At 47.4% G+C, this 21,006-nt stretch overlaps 2 protein-coding genes and 1 long non-coding RNA gene across 8 annotated transcripts in view; 2 read left to right on the top strand and 1 right to left on the bottom strand.

Annotated features, from left to right (window-relative positions):
• Window positions 1-2,998, top strand: part of Sp2 (Sp2 transcription factor) — a 29,978-nt gene extending 26,980 nt beyond the window's left edge. For both annotated transcript variants that reach the window (XM_046420402.1, XM_046420401.2), the window contains exons 6-7: window positions 113-306; window positions 1,765-2,998. In XM_046420402.1, coding sequence (XP_046276358.1) covers window positions 113-306; window positions 1,765-1,865 — 295 coding nt within the window. In that variant the 3' untranslated portion in view covers window positions 1,866-2,998. The remainder of the gene's footprint in view (window positions 1-112; window positions 307-1,764) is intronic.
• Window positions 2,999-3,063: 65 nt separating this feature from the next.
• LOC124076471 (uncharacterized) lies at window positions 3,064-12,909 on the bottom strand. Of its 4 annotated transcripts, none has more exons than XR_009224579.1 (3): window positions 12,697-12,909; window positions 11,052-11,177; window positions 3,064-4,620 (listed from the first exon to the last, which is right to left on the bottom strand). It is a non-coding gene; the product is annotated as an uncharacterized LOC124076471 (long non-coding RNA). The 4 variants fall into 4 exon arrangements; XR_009224576.1 differs by having other exon boundaries at window positions 12,686-12,749; XR_009224578.1 differs by lacking the exon at window positions 12,697-12,909 and having other exon boundaries at window positions 3,064-4,361; window positions 4,461-4,620; window positions 11,052-12,677.
• Pnpo (pyridoxamine 5'-phosphate oxidase) lies at window positions 12,895-21,006 on the top strand. Of its 2 annotated transcripts, none has more exons than XM_046420371.2 (7): window positions 12,895-13,159; window positions 14,253-14,377; window positions 15,509-15,608; window positions 16,874-16,927; window positions 17,190-17,318; window positions 17,552-17,622; window positions 20,823-21,006. In XM_046420371.2, the coding sequence occupies exons 1-7, from the start codon at window positions 13,022-13,024 to the stop codon at window positions 20,848-20,850; spliced, it is 645 nt and encodes a 214-aa protein (XP_046276327.1). In that variant the 5' UTR covers window positions 12,895-13,021; the 3' UTR covers window positions 20,851-21,006. The 2 variants fall into 2 exon arrangements, with proteins under 2 accessions (XP_046276327.1, XP_046276326.1); XM_046420370.2 differs by lacking the exon at window positions 20,823-21,006 and adding an exon at window positions 17,774-20,005 and having other exon boundaries at window positions 12,898-13,159.

Genomic DNA, 21,006 nt, shown 5'->3' with positions numbered 1-21,006 from the left:
TTTTTTGTTTGTTTTTGTCTTTTCTGTGCCTACAACCTTGCTGTATCTTATTTCTGTCCACCTCCTTCCCTTCTTCCCATTCCCTCCACCCCACCCTTAATCCAATTCTCAGGTCTGGAGAGCAAGGCAAGAAGAAGCACGTGTGCCACATCCCAGACTGCGGCAAGACTTTCCGGAAGACATCCTTGCTGCGGGCCCATGTGCGCCTGCACACCGGGGAGCGGCCATTCGTCTGCAACTGGTTCTTCTGTGGAAAGAGGTTCACGAGGAGTGACGAGCTCCAGCGGCACGCTCGCACCCACACAGGTCAGCTCCCGCCTCCCTTCAGCCCTGTTTTGCTGCCCTCGGTGCACCAGTACCCTGGCCTGTCAGGAGCTGCTACATTGAACAAGAGCTACCGACTGTCCAAAGGTTACCCCAGAAATTCTTTGCGGCCATTCCTTAATCGCAGTGTTCCTCCAGAGTGGTATCACTGCATTACATGACCCCAGTGACCTCTGCCACATCTGCATAAAATCACTTAGTGTGCTACACTCTCAGAAGACATTACAGATTACCTGAGTTAATCCCGGTAAGGACACTCTGGGAGGTACTTTGATAATGTCCATCTTACTGAGGCCTGGAGAGGTGGCCAGGTCACCTAGCTAATGACAGGCAGAGCCAGGTTCAAACCCAGGCTCTCTGGCTCCTAAGTCCATTTCTTTCTCTCTTTCTTTTTTTTTTTTTTTAAATCTTTTTATAGTTGTAAATGGACAGAATGCCTTTATTTTATTTGTTTCTTTTTATGTGGTGCTGAGGATTGAGCCCATGCCTAAAGATTGAACACATGCTAGGCAAGCTCTGCCACTGAGCGACAGCCCCAGCCCCCAGGTCCATTTCTTTTTTTTTTTTTTTTTTAAATATTTATTTAGTTAGTTAGTTTTCGGCGGACACAACATCTTTGTATGTGGTGCTGAGGATCGAACCCGGGCCGCACGCATGCCAGGCGAGCACGCTACCACTTGAGCCACATCCCCAGCCCCCCCCAGGTCCATTTCTTAATCACTATTCCATGCTGTCCTCCTGTTGTGATTTACATAATGATTTTCCTTAAATTGTTTATCTGTTTTACTCATTTATTTCCTAAGCAATATTGTTTTTTATATTGTAGGTTTGATATCACATGTTTGAATGTACTGGCAAATAATGCAAAACTATTAGAAGAATGCTATAGTGAATGCCCCAGTGAGCAGACAGACCCCTTGTACTGGGACTGGGGTAGGGGACTTGTGACCCAAAGCTCCTGGCCAGGGTGGTGGGACAGACGCAGAAGAGTAAACACTTCACTGAACAGTGGCTGACCTGGCCGGGGTCAGTGTGCTTCAGCTCAGTAAGTGCTCAGGGCTGGTGAGGTCAGAGTGGAGTGGGGCCTTCCTGTGAGGGAAGGTGTTGATGCAGGTGTAAAGCCCAAGGAACACAGATCAGAACAAAGCAGGCAGGCAGTCCCACAAGAGAAGACTGCAGGGGCTCAGGGTGAACATCTTGGGCAAAGATAAGGAAGAGAACATAGGAGACTGGAGAGGTCAGATGGGGCAGGGAAGTGAGGACGGATCAGAGTGTAGAGCAGCAGATGGCAGGGAGAAAATAGCTGAGCAAGAGGTGGACAGAACATGGCAACGAGGCCATGACAGCTTTACCAGGGGCCCCTCATGTACTCCCTTCTTTTTGGGGTACCACAGTGTTTGCACATGGGCTCCACATGTGATGGACATCTCCTCTTCCCAGGGGACAAACGCTTCGAGTGTGCCCAGTGTCAGAAGCGCTTCATGAGAAGTGACCACCTCACCAAGCATTACAAGACCCACCTGGTCACGAAGAACTTATAAGGCCAACTGAGACAGGAGGACCTGAAGACACAACTCCCCCATCTGTCCTGCCTGGGCCCCTAGTGAACAGGTGCCCACAGCTGCCCTCAGCCCCGCTGCTGTTCTGTGGCTGTGTCCCCACAGGAAGGGGCTCTGCTCCCTGTGCTCTCCTTCTGAAGCCCCTTGGCTCCGCCCTGGCCCTTCCTTCCCACCATGAGCTCCCGTCCTTCCCAGACCATGGACACTGGCCATGCCCAATGAGACGTTCTAAACCAGGACGCGTGGGAACCCTTATTTCCAAAGGAAAAACGCATTTCACTCCGTCGAGGAGCAAAGTGAGCCCGCCCCTGCCCTGTTCCCTGCCTCCAACACTCCCAACACTGCCGGAGTCCCACCGTGCCATGCCCCCCAACTCCTGTGCCTCCTTGCCCCCACCCACCCACTAGGGATGCCCTGGTGCCTGGCACCCAGCCTCCCACTGGCACCCACCTCTGCAGAGGCTCAGGAGCCACCTCCACTCCACTGCCCAGCCCTGCCACTGCTCTCCTCCAGACATTCCAACTTCCCATTCAAATGTCAGACACCCGTGGACTCCTCTCTGCACCCCTTTTTCTATGGAGAACGTTGCCTTATATTCTCTACTTCAGATGATGAACACTGTGTATTGTGTGTGCTTTAAGGACGTTTTATTTAATTGCTCCCTTCTTCCTTTCCTTCGTAACCACCTCCCCCCATGCCTGCTTTCAGTTTAGGGTTTTGGGGGGCAATAATGAGCATATGAATTTTTTTCTCACTCTAGCAATTCTCTTTTCTAAGTGACACAGCATTTCAACTCAAAAACACCTCCATCCTGAACCTCCTCCCTCCCCCTCATCTCACCTGCCCCACCCAAGCTCAACTGTGTACAGTGTATATTGTATAATAGATGATTGTGTCTACTACATGTTTTAAAAAACATATTGCTTGTTATTTTTGAGGCTTTTAAATTAAACAAAAATCCAACTTTATTTTTAGTTGTAACTGCTTGAGGTATGTTTTATGAATTAAGTGACAGATTTGTTATCCTTTATTAACAATGTACTCTGTTGGTCAGTGCTGGGCTGACAAAAATTTTTTCTTGCTAATAAATTTAGTTGCCTGAGGCAAAATCTGCACCTTGGCAGTTTGGCTTCCTTTCTGTTTTACCTTGGAGGGCTCAGAGAAGGACTCCAGAGGAGGGAGCCTTTGTCTCTCAGAGCGATCCACACCTGGACCAAGATAGGACCCTGCCTAGGGGCTGCAGCCATATGTGCTTCACAGTGAAGTCCCCAGAGCGTCTCCAGGGACCTTCTCAGAGGCCAGGGCCCACCTAGTGTGTGTTTGTTTTCCACAAGCCAGTATTGCTTCTGCCACAGAGACAAGTTACAGCAGGCACTCCCTCAGCCAGCAAGCTGACTCCCCCACAACTCCCAGGCCCTGGAGGGGAGGGCTTTGGCCTCATAGCCCATAATAAGTTTAGGGAGAAGAGCCAAGGGACTTTGGCTTAGCCACTTCCAAAAGGCTCAGAGTCTGGAAAAAACAGTTTCCCAAGGACTCAGGGCCCTTCCTAAGGCACAGGACCAGGCAGATTCCTCAGAGGGCCCAGCAGCTAGAGGCCTGTGATCCCAGCTTTTCCTAAAAGGACCCTGGCTGGCCAGGTTCTGTTTTTCTTCTGTCCCCTTGTCCAGCATCCCAGGGAGGGCAGTCAGTTGATGCACACCTTTTGGTTTTAGCAAGGTTTTACAGATCTGAAATTTTGGTGGGGATTTTTTTTTTTTTTTTTTTGAGGGGGGAGGCAGGAAGTCCAGGGTTGTGGTATTATGCAGGTAAAGGTCAGAGCTGATATTTAAGCCTCTTTGGGGCCTGAAGAGCAGAGCATCTGGGGCTGAAGGGAAAGGCGAGTCATCTCAAGCACGCAGAGAACAGAATGTGCTTTTTACTCACCCTCAGGACACCCAGGGTGGTGGTCCTGTTCAGGAGTGGTGAGGCTCATTCTCACTGCCCTGTCCTCTTGCCTTTGTTGCCAGCTACCTGCATTGCTACAAAACAGCTTTTCTTTTAGTGCCAGTTGACCTGCACAGGACTAAAAAAATAAAAAGGACAAGGATCTTAGATGGATCCAGGTTCTCTGCCTTTGCTCACTTGTCAGCAGGTAGGGAGACCCTTCCCATTACATTCAATTCTCAGGGCAAAATACTAGAAGAGCAGCTGAATGGACCCTGGCAGAGAACCTCTTCCTCAGCCCATCAGCCCTGCATCTCATTGCTGCTCTGACAACCGGGGGAAGGCGTGAGGTACACTTACCTATCCCCTATGTGTGGGTGGCACAGCTGGAAAACTGCCTTGCATGCTCTGAATGAGGGGTTGGTGGAGAGAAGGGATGTATTAACCAACTGGCTCCTTTCTGTCACACGTTCTTGATTTTGCTCTTAGGCACAAAGAATTACTGTTCCTGGGAGTGGATTCCAAGGCTGGTGCCTTATGCTTTCTGTGAAGAAACTGACCTGACACTTTGGCATCCTTTAGAGATGAGCTGTGATCTAGGAACTCTCCCCCACCTCCCTCCCTCCCTTGAAGGCTGATTCCTTCCTACCCTACCTCATTCCAGTCTCTTCTAATCAGACCTTCCTTCTGGGGCATTCTTCAGGCCCGCGAGGCCGTTGGGGTGGGGGGCTTCTTCTCTAGTTGTCACGTGTTTCAATTAAACACTAGCCCACTGCACTCAGTGGCTTCGGGACCAGAGGGAAACCATTTTCAACTGTAAGGAAAACAGAGCAAGCACCATGGCAAATGAAATATTGGGGAGTACATGACCATGACACTGGGACACACAGGGCTGGGGATGTAGCTCAGTAGCAGAGTGCCTGCCTAGCATGTCCAGGGCCCTGGGTTTGATTCCCAGCACTGAAACAAAAACCAAAAACTGGGACACACACTCCACCAACTGGGTGTCCCTACTTGGCTTTGGCCAGTTGGTGCTGTGCAAGAATGCCACGTCTGTTGACTTTTGTAAGAGAAGCTAGAAATGTGGAGTGCTATGGTTTGGATCCTGCACATCTCAAAAGGTCCATGTGTTTAAAGCCTGGTCCAGCCTATGGTGCCATTGGGAGGTGTGGACCTGGAGGAGGTCAGCTCATTGGCGCATGGCCTTGAAGGGAATATTGGCACTCCAGCCCCTCCTCTTCCTGTCTTTCCTTCCTAGCCACAGAAAGTAAGCAGCTTCATCACGCATTTCCACCATGATCTACTGCCTCCCCACAGGCCTAAAAGCAACAGAGCCAACCAACCATGGACTGAAACCTCCAAAACTAAGCTGAAATATAAACCTCTCCTTTTTCTTTCTTTCTTCCCAACCCCCAGTACTGGGGACCGAACCCAAGGGCACTCTACACCACTGAGTTGAAATCCTAGCCCTCCCACCTTTTTTTTTTTTTTTTGGTGCTGGGGATTGAACTCAGGAGTGCTTTATCACTAAGCTACATTCCCAATCCTTTTTATTTTATTTTATTTTTTTTGACACAGGGTCTTATTAAGTTGCTAAAGCTAGCCTCAAACCTGCAATCCTCCTGCCTCAGCCTCCCATCCGCAACAACCTTCCTCTTATCTCGGGCATTCTGTTAGGTGCAATATTGGAAAGCTGACTTAAAACACAGAGTTTTGTGTGAAGTCTCCAAATCTTTAAATGTTGGCTCAATTGTTTAAAAATACAGCAGGAGGGCTGGGGTTGAGACTTGGTGGTAGAGAACTTGCCTAGCATGTGTGAGGTATGGGTTCGATCCTCAGCACCACATATAAATAAAGGTCCATCAAAGACTAAAAAAATATTTTAAAAAGAATACAGCAGGAGCTAGGCACAGTAGTAATGCCTATAATCCCAGGACTCAGAAGGCTGAGACAGGAAGATGGCAAATTTGAGGCCAATCTTAGTAATATAGCGAGAAATTCAATTAAAAGGGCCCAAAATAAAAAGACTGAGTAGGGATGGAGCTCAGGAGTACAGTACTCCTGGGTTCAATCCCCAGTATGGCAAAAAAAAAAAAAAAAAAAAATCATGGACTGGTAAGGTCATAGCAAGGGGACACCCTGGCCTCCCCAGGGATGGACAAGATTTGAGTTCAGGAAACAGTCCTATTTCAGATCCTAATGGACACACACACACACACACACACACACACACAGAGTCAGGCTAGTAGCATCTTCCTTAACCACAGGCAAAAGGGAATATGGCAGAGGCTTTGCAGTCTACACAGTTCTGCAAACTACCCCACCCCACCCAAGGCCAACCCGACCTTCAGTTTGTCTCCAACCAGATTTGCTGTATCATTCCCAGAGTGATGTGGATCCCTCTCTCTCCACATTCCATACCCATTCTTTTTTCTTTATGGTACCAGGAATTGAACGCAGGGCGCTTAGCCACTGAGCCACATCCCAAGCAGGGATTAGAAACAGGTCTCACTGAGTTGCTTAGGGCCTTGCTAAATTGCTGAGGCTGAGCCTTGAACTCACGATCCTCCTACCTCAACCTCTGGGATTAGAGTTGTGAGCCACCTTGCCAGCTCCATACCCATTCTTAAGTGTGTGTGTGTCAGGGGATGTAGACAACAGAGCTCAAAGACTGAGACCTAGAGACTAAGAGGACAAGACCACCAAATGCAATATGAGAACAGACTGGATCTCAGAAGAGGAAAAGGACTTTAGTTGGGGGTAAGGGCAAAATTCAAATAAAGCCTATGAATCACTGTTAATTTCTTGTTTTTGGTAACTGTGCTATGGTTAGTAAGCTCTTTATTTTAGAAGAAGCTGGGTGAAGGGTATATGGAAAATCTTTGTACTATATGTGTAATTTTTCAGTAAATCTAAAATTGCCTCAAAAATTTTAAAAATTAAAAAAAAATTTTTTTACTTAAGTCAAGAAATGGAGTACAGCCAGGCACAGTGGTGTGTCCTGTAATCTCAATGACTTGGAAAGCTGAGGCAAGAGGATTGTGAGTTTGAGGCCCACCTCAACAAGGCCCTAAGCAACTTAGAGAGACCCTATCTCAAAATAAAAAATAAAAAGGGCCAGGTGTGGTTCACCTAAAACTAAAATATAAATGTTAAAAAAAAAAAAAAAAAAAAAAGGTCACACACCTGTAATCCCAGCAACTCAGGAGGCTGAGGCAGGAGGATCACAAGTTCAAAGCCAGCCTCAGCAACTTAGAGAGGCCCTAAGCAACTTAGTGAGCCTGACTCAATATAAAAAAAAAACTTTAAAAGTGCTGGAGATGTGGCTCAGTGGTTAGGTGCCCCTGGGTTAAATCCCTAGCACCAAAAGTAACTAAACAAATGAATAAATAAATAAATAAATAAAAATAAAAAATAAAAAGGACTGGGGATGTGGCCCAAGGGTTAAGTACCCCGAGTTCAATCCCTGACAGCACCCCCCCCCCAAAAAAAAAGAAAGAAAGAAATGGAATGCAACATACAAGTGAAAATCAAAGCAGATGGAACAAGATCATGCAACCAGTTTCACAATCAGAGTGGTCAACACTCGCTGTGGAGAGTGGGCTAGTGTAATGGGTGACTAGGATCCAGAGATTCTGGAGACTGAGGCATGGGCACCTGCTATGGGCAGAGCTTGCCAGCCACAGCCCACCTTCATGCTGCCCCTTGCCCAGCCCTCACAAGGAGCCACCGGTAGCATCTCAGGCACCCCCTGGATCCGTCAGGGGGCTTATAACTAATGTAACATAGATTCTAGGGACCCTAATTTGGGCTGAGATCTTACATAGTTCAGAGACAATATATGATTTGACTGAAGTCTTTGGGGCTGGGGTGAAGCCACACATGCCTGGCATGTGTGAAGCTCTGGGTTTGATCCTCAGCACCACATACAAATAAATAAATAAAATAAAGGTATTGTATCCATCTGTCCATCTACAACTAAAAAACTAAATTAATTAATTGAAAATAAAAAGAAAGCCAGGTGCAGTGGCCCACATCTGTAATCCTAATGCTCGGGAGGCTGAGGCAGGAGGATCACGAGTTCAAAGCCAGCCTCAGCAAAGGTGTGGTGCTAAAGCAGCTCAGTGAGACCCTGTCTCTAACTAAAATACAAAATAGGACTGGGGACGTGGCTCAGTGGTCAAAAACTCCTGAATTCAATCACTAGTATCCTCCTGCCCGCCTCTCCCGGAAAATGCAAATCATAACAATTTGGAAAACCCTTTTAGTCCTGGATATGTCTACTGTGACAATTAAGACACTGTCTTGAATGCTCAAAAAAAAAAAAAATACAGGATAAACATATGTGGTTTTCTAAGAAATAAATTTAAAAAGGAAGGAAGGAAGGAAGCAGAGTAATCTCAGGACAGGTGACAGTTGGGTTTCCTAGGTGAACAGGCACTCGGGGAGTAGAAGAGGTAAGAGGTGCTGGGAAAAGGAATCAATGAATAGAGCCATGGATGAGAAAAAAGCAAACCACCAGTGGGCTACCACAGGCACTCAGGGCTTGGAGAGGGGGATTAGAAACCTGCTCACAGAGATCTTGGGCCAAGAGGAAATGAGAACTGACACAGGGCAGGCCAAGTGCCAAGAGAGACCAGGATTTCCCAAAGGAAAAGCCGCCAGGTCCCATCTTCTGGGCCTGCCTGAAAACCCATCTCGTGGCCTCCATCTACTGCCTGGGGCCCCCACTAATTACCAAAGCAGCTGGTCCAGGGACTGAGACTGACGTAATTCATTAGGCCTTTGAAAGCTTAACATCCCTCCCATCAACGAACACTTTCTCACTGTTTGTTGCTGCCTAGCCCCCAACTGTACAGAGAGGCTTAACAAGAGCAATTTATGCATAATCGTTACAGATCAGCATTTCCTGAGCTCACCCTATTGGCTGGGATTTTGAGTAAGAGATGTGATCTCTCCCGTGAAGCAGCTCCCACTCTGATCCCTAATATCAGTCCCACGAATGAACACTACAGAATGGATGTGGGAGGCAATCTGGGAGCACGTGGAGGGTTAACCGCCAAGTACCACAGGCAGAGCATGGATAAGGCTCAGCCTCCTCTCATCCCACAGTGGGCTTCAGAGGACCCAGTCCCCTCTGAGCTCTTGATAACCTACTCAGAGCTCAGGCACCAGCTAGCAAGGAACCAAGCACCCACCATTCTGTGTGTCCTGGTGTGGCTACCTCTGAGGCTCCAAGGTAAGTTCACCGCAAGGATAAGAAATATCCTGAGCCCCCCCAGGCCTCCAACCCTGTGCCGGTCATGCTGCTGGCAAGTTGAGTCTCTATTTCATCATTACAGTCTGGACCTCTCCCCTTCCCCACAGTGCTTAACATTCCCACGTCCTCTCCCTTCTTCTCAGACATTCTCATCTTCCCTATAGCTTCAAGTGCCACCTCAGAGGCTCATGATGCCTAAATCGGTCCAGTTTCATGAAGTGATGGCTTCTTCATGAACAAAAACTTTTGCTCTGTTAGACATGAAGTAGCTGCTCATTTAAAGATTTACCTCTTGCCTCCTGGTTCCTGACTGTAACTTCTCACCTCTGCCCTTCACAAGGCTATATTTCTTCAGCAAACATCTCATTAGTCCCTGTACCTCCACTTGTGACATAGTGCCTGACCTCTCCCCTAAGCTCCAGACTCTACTATTTAACCTAATCAAACATGGGTGTCTTTCACAGATATGATAAGGAATTCATCTTTCCCCACAAACTCCCTTCTCCAACACACCCCAATGAATTAGCAGCACCACCCATGTTGCCAAAAACCAGTGAGTGATCTCTCCTCTCCACACTCCCTCCCAACATTCATGCATCAGCCATGCCCGCCCCAGTGTCCACCTCGACTACACTGGGCAGCATCTCCCTGTCACCAGTCTTACCCTGCCTTGTCAATTATCCACTTAGTCACCAGAGGCAGGTTCCCAAACATAAATCCAATCAATAAAATAAAACAGAAACCTAGTAATCCCATCAGATAAGTAGAGGAAAAACAAGGTTTAAGAAAATAAATGCAGGGCTGGGGATGTGGCTCAAGTGGTAGCGCGCTTGCCTGGCATGCGTGCAGCCCGGGTTCGATCCTCAGCACCACATACAAACAAAGATGTTGTGTCCGCCGAAAACTAAAAATAAATAAATAAATAAATATTAAAAAAAAAAAGAAAATAAATGCAAAAGCATTAGAAAAAAACAGGCAAGGCATAGTTCCCAACACACAGACTTTTTTGTTTCATATTGAGAAACCAGTATTACTCTCTGTATAATGAAGTTTTGCAATTTTTTTTCTATTCACTTCAGCCTTTTGCAAGAAAGGATTAATAATATTACAAAGTGTGGGGATATGGCAAAGTGCTAAAGAAAATGCAGTACCAGCCTGGCATGTGTGCATGCCCATAACCCCAGCAACTCAAGGGGCTGAAAGGTAGGAGGATTAAAAGCTCAAGGCCAGCCTGGACAATTTGATGAGACCCCGTCTCCAAATAAAAAGAGCTGGGGATGTAGCTTGATGGTAGAACAAGTGCCCTTGGGTTCAATAACTATACCCCCCCCCCCAAAAAAAAGAAGAAGAGAAAGAGAAAAAGCAGCACCAATAAAAAATTCATTTCTCCCACTCAGAAAACTCTTGCCAGGGGTTGCATAAGTAGCAGTCACAGCCAGCAGCCAGGCTGCTGAGTGATCCAGACACCAAATCCAACTAAACAGAAAAGCGCAACACAAGCCTACTTACTATCTTCAAGACAAAGGGGGAAATTTTTTTAAAAAGGGAATGAGCCGTGAATTTCCTCGATAATTGCCAAGGAAGAGAGAGGCTGTCAGAATCTAGCCCTTTTTTCTCTCCATCTGGTCTTAAAATAAATAATAAATAATCAGAATTAGACTCTGGTTCAATATAGAATCATTGTGTATTAAAAGCATGGCTCATGATGGGCGTGGTGGCACATGCCTATAATTCAAGGCCTGCTTCAGCAATTTAGCCAAACTTTTATCAAAAAATAAAGGGTTGGGAATGTATCTCAGTGGTAGAGCACCCCTAGGTTTCATTTCCAGTACAGGAAAAAAAAAAAAAAAAGCCTGGCCCTCACCACCTTCGTGCGGAGTCTTCCAGCACCCAACACAGGGCTCTGCCGGCTCATTTGGCTTGTTTCTGACTGCCAGGCTCCAGCAGCAGTCCTCCCATTCCCCAGGTGTCATGCCTTTACTCACCATCTTCCCTCTTCCTGAATGCCTGTTCCATTGTCCATGTGGCAAACACTTGTTAAGAAAATTCCAACATCTGCTCGCTTTATGAGGCTTCTGGACTGTCTGTCCCCTTGTTTTGCTTCCCTTTATCTAATGGAAACATCTGTTAAATACCTGCAACTATTCTACTGTTCAGGGGATTAAATCCTGAGCTATGTCTCCTGGCCCCTCCTATTTTTTATTTTGAGACAGGGTCTTGCTCAACTGCCCAGACTGGCCTTGAACTTGCAAACCTCCAGCTTCAACCTGCAGAGTAGCTGGAATTACAGGCATGTGCCACCATCCGTGCCCTGCAGTTCTTGACTTTTAAGCAAACTACACAAATAATCTTAATCTTGGTGCCCATTAGAATCCAGATCCAGGGTAGCAATAGCCCAGGAGTGCAAAAAGAGCATGGCCCCATGAAGGACACTAATTATTGCTTACACAGGTTCACATGCAGGGGCTTGGGGGTTGGGGAAGACATTTGGAAAGGCAACTTCAACAAGAAAGTAAGTCTAGTCAACAATCTAGATGGAATCAAAAATCAACAATCATGATGGAATCAAAAAATCTAACCAGTGGAGACTCCAAAGATTAAATCAAATCTTGAGACGGTCTAATTTCTTTGCAGAAAATGTGTCTTCCAGATTCTATATGGCTCAAGCCATGAATATATATATAAAGGTTGACAGGTATCCAGTGCAGACACCCAGGCAGACCAGGAGTCCCTCTTACCTGGCACAGTCCTAGGGGCCTGCCTAGATGGCTCTTGCAGCAACCTTCCAGATGATGGTGGCCTCAACCCCACGCTGCCCCAGGCAGGTAAAGCTGGGATGAGCATTGGCAGGTTTCCCATTTCTCAGTCTTATGTACAAAGCCTGGAAGTGGCTTTGTACAGTCACCTGCTCCCCTATATCCTTGGATATTGCTGGCATTGACCTAAGGACTATCCTTACTACCTAGGAAAGGCAAAATGTGAAAAACGGGAAACAGCCAAGATGGGAGAGGCCTGGGAGAGGTGGGAAAGTGACAACCTCTCATCTAACAGAACACTGGCTAGTATAAACTTTGGTGCAATGGACAGGGTATCATTGTTTATGGTATCATGGAAAAAAGACAGCAGAATTGAGATATGAGGCAGGAGGAAGGGAGATCAGAGCTGGAAGAGGTAGAGGGGTCTGATCTTGGATGGTTTGACCCCAAATTTCCCTCTTTTTCTTTCCCATTAAGTGGTCTCCCTTCTCATCCCAGTCTCTTCCAGACCCCAGTGCACCTCCCAGACCTCAGAGTTCTAGCCCCCATCCCCACTGCATAGCAAGTGTATGATCCATAAAAGTTATTTCAACCTCTCCCACTCTCAAGTCACAATTTTCCTCCAATCAGACTGCCCCTTTCTCTGTGTGTCCCAATTCACCTTGCCTCGGAGTCAGATCCCTAATTCCATTTTCCATTTTTTTCTTTCCCAGTCCACCAACCTCCCCTCCTAGGTGGTACTTCCTGCCCAAAACTGGCTTCCAGTTACCTACGATGGGGCTCCCACTTATTACTGGCCACTCTCCTTAAGCCCCCAGGGGCTCCTCCCCCGATCCCCACCTGAGCTACTGCAGTACCTATACCTTTAACAAACCTCCACGTGCGTGTTAACGGCGGTGACAGCATTTCCTTGTCTCTCTGCTCCCGCCCCCGGAGGCGCTGCCCATTGGGCCCTGGGTTCCTCTCTTCGCTCTCTAATTGGCCATGCTCCTGGAAAACTCCAACCAATGACCTCTCCGTGTCTGTCTCCCTCCTCCGATCCTGGACACCCATTGGCTCCGAGGACTTAGTACCTGTTAGCTTGTCTGGGTCGCTAGCAAATCCTTCCTTCCCGAGTTAGACGCCCAGGCTGAGAAATTGGTTCCGAACCCAACGGAACCAGGGTTAGGCGACGCCAGATCACATGACCAGCGGTCCCCATGACGTGCGGGCTGCGGGGCGTCACTGTGACGTTTGGACGACCTGCTAAGTGGCCGGGCTACCTCCGCCACCTGTGTAGCCGCGGCGCTGCCATGGACCTGGGACCCATGCGCAAGAGTTACCGCGGGGACCGAGAGGTGCCGCCGCTCGGGCAGGGCCTCCCGCAGGGGCGGGAGAAGGGGGCCGCGGAGTCATCCACGGAGGGGAGGGGTTTGCAGGGGCCACCTGATGGGAGAAGCGGGATTCAGAGACGACCATCGGGGAGGGACTTAGGGGAGACGTGAATGAAGGTGGGTCAAGAGGAAGCTCATCCTAGTTAAAGCTCAAACTCTGAAGCCCATCAGGGATGGAATTCAGCCATCTACTGGATGTGCCTGTCACCTTGGGCAATGCACTTATCCTCTCTGGGACTCAATTTCCTCACCCATGAAGTACTTACAAGGATACTGTGGACTTAGATGTACTTACGACAGTGCTGTAACAGTGATAAGTGCTATAACAGTGATAAAACAGCTTATAAGGAGGAGGGAGTTAAATAAGTGATCTTAGCACTTACCTTCAGCACCTCCTTTCTGCTTACTTCCTTTCCCTTCTCAGGACTGGGAACAAGAGAATTATCTTGGAACCGGGAATCCAGAGTTATGGTTACCATATCTGGTTGCATGCGAGCATTTCCAGATATGCTTGTTTTAAAATGTAGTATCTCATTAAACCTCAGACCTATTTGCATGAAAATTTATTATGTGTTTGTGGGGTGGATAACACAGGAATCCTTTTTTAGGCTCCCCAGGTGATTCCGATACACAGAGAGTTTTGACATCCTGAGACCCTGATTCATTCCTTTCTAGTTGTGGGATCCAGCAAGTCTTTTAGACTGTGTATGTGTTTCTTCACCTGTAAAATAGGGCATAGAACTTATTTCCTGGGTACTGTTTTTTGTTGTGAAGCCATTGTTATGAGGACAGAAAGAGCTACAAGTAGTGTCATTCTTCAATCTTAGCAATTCAGGAGGCTAAGGCAAGAGAATTGCAAGTTTAAGGCCAGACTGGGCATCTTAGTGAGACCCTGTCTTAAAATAAGAAATAAAAACAAGGGGATTGGGGATGTGCCTCAGTGGTAGAGCACCATTGGGTTCAATCCCCAGTATTACAGAAAATGTTCTTTGATCAGTGCCAGGTAAATAATAAGCACTATATGTGTCTATTAAATGAAATAAAACTTCCTTCCCAGGCATTTGAAGAAACTCATCTGACCTCTCGGGACCCCATTAAGCAGTTTGCTTCCTGGTTTGAAGAGGCTGTTCAATGCCCTGACATCGGGGAAGCCAACGCCATGTGTCTGGCCACCTGCACCAGGTGGGCATATCTCTGGGCTTCATGTGGTTGGGTACAGATGAATTTGGAAAATTAGAAAGCTAAATTTATTGTTCCACCTCAGTTATTAAAATATTGTGTGACATAGACAAGTCACTTATCCTATTTGGGCCTCTATAAACCGAACTTTACTGGTAAACCAAAAATGAGGCCACTAAATTCCCTTTCAGTGATTAAAGGGAGTGCCTTGTACATCTCTGCCCTTGATGTACCCATACACAACCCCTTGCCTCTCTCCCCATCTGCCCAAGCCCCATCTGCCCTTCAAGATGGGGTCACCCCAGGAGCTCTGTCCCTGTCATAAATCCTAGCTCAGTGCTTGGCTCTTATCATTCACTTTTGACAACCAATCATATACCCTTTGGCACATCTCAAAACTTCTTATTTAATTCATCTTTTACCCCCTCACTAAAGTGCAGGGCTTAAAGGCAAGGCTCTTATACTATTCTGGGTATCCCTCAGAGCTCCATGCAGAGGACCTGATATTATAGCTCCTTCTATGACCCCTAGGCACAGGGTGGTGGCATTATTGTTGGTCCCTGTTCTTAGGGCCTTATTTTGTAGGGCTGCCATAACAAAGTACTAGAACTATGTGGCTAAAGCAACAGAAGTTTATTTTTCACAATTCTTGGTGCGAAAAGTCCAAAATCAAGGTGCTGTCAGGCTTGCTTTCTAGTAAGACCTGTCTGTGTCTTACCTGCTTATAGACAGCTGCCTTTTCACTGTGTTCTTGCTTTCCTTTGTATATGCATGGGAGAGCACTGTTGTCTTTCTCTCCTCTCGCAAGGATGCCAGTCCTATTGGATCAGGGCCCCTTCCCTACAACCTTATTTAACATTAATGACCTCCCTAAAGGCTTTGTTTCCAAATATAGTCACATTGGAAGTTAGAGCCTCAACATATGGATTTATAGACAGTCTATAACAGGGCACCAGGCAGTGGTGTCATAGTTGTACTGCCAGAACAGGTCCCTAGGGGCACATGGGAGTGGGTTCCTGAGAGCCAAATAAGGGGGCATAACAGAGTGGATGCTCACACATCTTATGGGAGGGAGGATCAAGGCAAGAACAGTGAACTGGGTTCTCACTACAGCGCTCTGCTGTGTGCCCCTAGAGACGGAAAACCCTCTGCCCGCATGTTGCTGCTGAAGGGCTTTGGCAAGGATGGCTTCCGCTTCTTCACTAACTACGAGAGTCGAAAAGGAAAAGAGCTGGTGAGGGTTCAGGGTCAATCCTCGCAGGGCCTGTGGGCCCAGCCTCCACCCTTGCCTGCATGGCCTTCTCATGCCTTGCACCCCCGTCCATGGCTCCCGAGCTCAGGGTCCCTTCCACCTGAAGCCTTTGCACTTGCAATTCTCTTCTCCACCCTTACCTCTATCATCCGATAGATGCCTAATTAACTCCCATTCCTTTAGGTCTCAGCCCAAGTGTTGCCTCCTCAGGAGAGTCAGCCGAGTCAGCTCTGAAGCTGTTGGCTGTCATTTTAACTTGCAACTTTCCTTTCTGCCAGTTTTTTCCAGTTTGTGACTATGTGCTTATTTATGTGATTGTTCACTAATAATGTGTCTCCTCTGCTAAACAGTAACTATGGGTATAGAGGCTGCATCCTTTTTTTAAAAAAACATTTTTTATAGATGCATTGTAGTTATACTTAATAATGAGGAAGCTGCATCTTTTTTATCTGTTTTACCTGCAGTCCCTCTCATGGTGTCGGACACAAAATTGGCATTCTGTATGCACTCAGTGAATAAGTCCAAAATGAGAAATCCTGCCTAAGTACATGCCAGCCAAACATGCATTTCTCACAAATCTATGACTGACAGAAATAGCCAAGACTCATTTTTTGTTGTTATTTTGGTTTTTGTTTTGTTTTGACTTTGGTATGGGGGATTAAATCCGAGGGTGCTTAACCACTGAACTACAGTCCCCACCCTTTTAGACCTTTTTTTTAAGTTGCCAGTGAACCTTTATTTTCTGATTTTATTATTTTTACATATGATACATGAGAATCGAACCTAGTACCTCACATGTGCTAGGCAAGCACTTTACCACTGAGCCACAACCCCAGACCCCCTTTTAGAATTTTTTTTTTTTTTCTGAGACAGGGTCTCACTGAGTGGCTTGGGACCATACTAAGCTGCTAAGGCTGGTCTTGAATTTTGCAGTCCTCCTGTCTCAGCCTCCCCAAGTTGCTTAGATTACAGGCATGCACCACTGCTGCCAGCCCAAGTCTCATTCTGGAGTCAGACTGGCTTAAACCCAGCTGTTCCACTTAGTATGTGAACTCTGACACTCTCTCTGAGCCTGTCTCCACATCTGTGATGGATGGTAGGCTTATCTTTGAGGGTTTAAATGAGATATAACCATGAATGCATCTGCTGGGGGCCTGCATGCTGCATACCTCCTGCCTTCACCCTGCATGTCAGAAGTATCTTCTCCCTGTCCTGATGGTTATCCATGAATTCTCTTTCATTTCCAGGACTCTAATCCCTTTGCTTCCCTTGTCTTCTACTGGGAGCCCCTTAACCGCCAGGTAAGTGAATGTTCCCAGGACAGCCTGGGGTGAACTGAGTTCGTGTGAACACGTTTATGGATTAGTCTAAAAAAGGTTCCCCAACTGGACACATATCTTGCCTATGTTTGGGCACCCTGCCTCTCACACAATGCTGAGTCAGCTGGTCTATCTGGGGCAGGAGAGGAGAGACAGCCGAGAGAACACATAGAATCAGGTCCTGTGCTGGTAGGAAGGGCCATCGGCATTGAAAGCCACCCAGCCAGGGTCCATCCCTGAGCAGGTACGCGTGGAGGGTTCCGTGAAGAAGCTGCCTGAGGAGGAGGCTGAGTGCTACTTCCACTCCCGCCCCAAGAGCAGCCAGATTGGTGCTGTGGTCAGCCACCAGAGTTCTGTGATCCCTGATCGGGAGGTGAGTGGGGTTCCCCTATAGTCCTCCAAGTGGTGAGGGTTTTCAGGGAATTCCTAGGGAAGAGAGGGATGGCGGGAATGGACTGCCTTTGTTTGGCCTTTCTGTTGACTGTGCTCCAGTCTGCCTAGCTTACCTCGGTGTCCCCAGCCCCTAGCCCAAAGCACAAAATCAGTAAGTCCTTAAATGAATCATCGCTGGGCCTGGATCTTCCTCCATATTCTTCTCCTGAACAGTATTTGAGAAAGAAAAATGAGGAACTGGAGCAGCTTTATCGGGAACAAGAGGTGCCCAAGCCCAAATACTGGTGAGTGATGCCAGGTTGTCCTCCAGAAGTGGACATCAGGACCCCTGTGTGTGGAATTCTAGATCTGCTCCTCCCAGCTATGCTCATCTGATGCCAGAGAGCCTGGGGTGAGGGGTGAGAGTGGAGAGTGAACTTCTGCTTCTCCTCCTAGGGGCGGCTATGTCCTGTGCCCGCAGGTGATAGAGTTCTGGCAAGGCCAAACCAACCGGCTACATGACCGGATTGTCTTTCGTCAGGACCTCTCTATAGGAGACTCCCCTTTGGGGCCCATGACTCATCGCGGGGAGGAAGGCTGGCTCTATGAGAGACTTGCACCTTGACTTGAGGCTGGCTAGAGTGCAACAGGGATGAGGTGCTGAGAGGGTGTGGGACTGGGAGCCTGGCCCTTTTTTAAAATTCGGTCCATTTCTCTTCCCACCCTTTATATCTGTGGCTCTCCAGATCTCCTTCTCAGAGTTCTCTGTACTCAGTTAGGCATCAGTTAGCTGCTGGAATGGATTGTACTGAGTCTAGAGAACCACACTTGCGGGAGAATCCTGTAATCATCCCCCCCCCCTTTTTTTTTTTTTTAACTTTGCCTGTGATTTTTTGGAATAGCTCCCCGTAGGGGTGGTGGCTGGTGTGACTCCCTTTCTGGCCCACTCCCAGTCTGTTAGGTAAACCATATTGCTCTAAACTGATTGGTCCCAGTGCAGGCACCTGAGCCAATTAGTCAATCAGATATTCTTGTTAATAATTTGAAGTTTGAAATGGAGAGACCCAGAGCCTTGGAAGTCATTGTAGCTAAGTCATTAATAGCAACCAAGAAACAGCCTCTGGCTGCTACTGTTGCAGTTCCTGCACTGCCCTGCACCCCTCCTTGTCTTGTCTCTGCTGTGTGGTTCTTCCTCCTGTCTCAGAACACCCTACTATCTATATAAATTCTCTTCCTCCTTCTCCTCCCTCTTCCTCTTCTTCTTTTCTCAGATTAAACTAGAATTAATTTACAAATAAAAGAACATGAACTAATTTATGAAAGATTATTTTTGTAACATTCACCCCCACTGATTGCTGCCTTCTATTATTTGAAGCATAGCAATATGCATAGATTAAATTTATTCTTCATAGCTCCTAGGGACCCATAGGTAGAATTTATAGATAAGTAGGTTTCATCTCAATATGGAGAGAAATTGGAATGAGCCATCTATTGTGTGTGAGTGTTCTGTCACTAGATGTATTGGATCCTAGCCCATCAGAAATTTTGTAGAAGGTTTCATGTGCTGTTACTTATAAGCCAGAGATATTTTTATAAAACTTTACTGACCATGTTCATTTATGGAAATTTAGTGCACGCATGCATGCACACGTGTAGGTACACATATACTTATTTTCCAAATGTAAAATTATTATAGAGATTTGCTGTTCGGACTATCCATGCACTCCCTTCCCCTACTCCTCACCTCTGCTGAAGATAATTCCTAGGTCACTGGTTTTCACCTACATTGGAATTACCCAGGGAAGTTTAAAACTCTAGATGCCCTAGATCCTATCCTCGGAGAGGATTTAACTGATCTCGGTGCAGTGGGGCATTGGGGAACTTAAATGCCCCTCAGGGAAATCTGTGCAGCCAAAATTGAGACCTTATAGTCTGAAATTCTTGACACTTGTCATATGGTCTGTGGACCAGCAGCATTAGCATCACTTGGGAGTCCATTAGAGGTGCAGGCCATCAGGCCCACCCCAGACCTAATGAATCCAGTTCTGCATTTTTACAAGACTCCCAGTGACCATATGCACTGGCCTCCACCTCTTAAGCAAGGTCTCCCACTCACAAAGTTGGTGAGCCTTTCATAGCCCTTGTCTGTCTTCTGTGCTACACTGCATTTGCTTCTCTTGAGCACAGGCCTGCTGACTAGGGACATGGCCAAATGGCCTATTGGCCATGGAGAGGAACCAGGCTGGTAAATATTTGCTGTGACAGAGCCAAAATTATTTGCACTGGTTGACCTTGAACTTGCTACTCTGTAAACTGTACTTCCTTTAACTATATGGGTGTGGGCTTCAGTCTGTTATTGGCAGGGGTCCTCCAAGGGCAGCCCTCTCCTGTATTGATCCCTGCTTAAGCCTGAATGTAGGAAGGCACATTGACCCTGTGGTCACTTTACTGGGCAGCCTTACCTACTTGGTCCCTTTTGTTGTGCCATGGACTGCAACTTTTATGAGCACATGTTTTTTTTTTTTTTTTTGTGTGTGTGTGTGTGTGTGTGTGTGAAAAGTACTACACCCCATCTGTGTTATTGGGGCTGTGTCACCTCTCAGCTTTGAGCCTGGTCTCAGCTGTTCCTTTTCAGTTCTCTGTGTATCGATTGCTATGCCAAGTGTGTAATAAAAGCCTGTCAACCAAGTGTGGTATTAATGTTTAACCTGGCTTGATTTCCCCCACCTCCCAAGAAAGGAGGAGCTGGGAATTTACCAGCTTCTCACCTTGCATGTTGGTCGTCCAGCAGGGGGAGCTCGACACCCAGAGTGGGCTCCTTTGGGGTAGTAGCGGGCAGTTCCAGCCAGCCTTGCCTGCTTCCCCCTTCCTCCACTTGGGTGGTGTCCCAGTGAAACTGTGGTCGATAACCCGTAGCCTCTCCGGCTCCTGCACATATTTGCACTCTCAATTCCTCCTCCTCCTCCTCCTCCTCCTCCTCCTCTGCCTCCTCCTCCTCCTGTCTCCTGAAAACTTTCAGCTGCCTTTCTCAGACTCCTGGGTGGCCACATCTTACCCCAGCTAGCCCTGCAACTTCTTTGTATATGTGTGGAGTTTCCCTGGAAGATTCCTGTGAAGATCACTTCAGGGTTGTGAGCAAGGTCAGCATGCAAGGGACAGGGAGCTCCAGACCCTTTTACTTAAGAGGGGTGAAGGTGATATTGGAGTGGGTGGCAATGCAGTGCCAGTATTAGTCAGAACCATGACCCAGGGCCCATCCTCATCTCCCACCTCAGGGACCCCCAGTTGGGCTGTGATGGAGGTCCTACAATATGGGGTCTACGGTACAGCCAGCCTGGAGGCTGTTGGCTCTTTCCCATCCATTCCAGGGTCTGTCTGAAACCCTTAAGTGGCCCTCACCTCCCAGGATTCTAAGGCCAGACATTTCCCTCTCTCTTCCCCCACTCCCCTTCTGCAGAAGGTGACTAACAATGCTTCTTTCTTTGTTCTGAACCTCATTTTCTAGTGGAAGGCGCCATAGAGACAGTGGATAATGGCACAGACCAACTTGACTTTAATCCAGCTCTGCCTCTGAGCGCCTGAACCAGGGGCAAGTGATTTAACCCAAGCCTCAGTTAATTCATCTGGAAAATGGGGTTAATAGTACTCATTTCCTGCAATGAACTGATTAAATTAGGAGGCCTGTGGAA

The sequence above is a fragment of the Marmota monax genome, unplaced genomic scaffold, assembly GCF_021218885.2.
Source record: "Marmota monax isolate L192 unplaced genomic scaffold, Marmota_monax_Labrador192_F-V1.1 WCK01_AAM20220418_F8-fsc00064, whole genome shotgun sequence".
Taxonomy (NCBI): domain Eukaryota; kingdom Metazoa; phylum Chordata; class Mammalia; order Rodentia; family Sciuridae; genus Marmota; species Marmota monax.
Note: the sequence above shows the minus strand (reverse complement) of the source record. Positions and strands in the feature narration are given on the sequence as shown.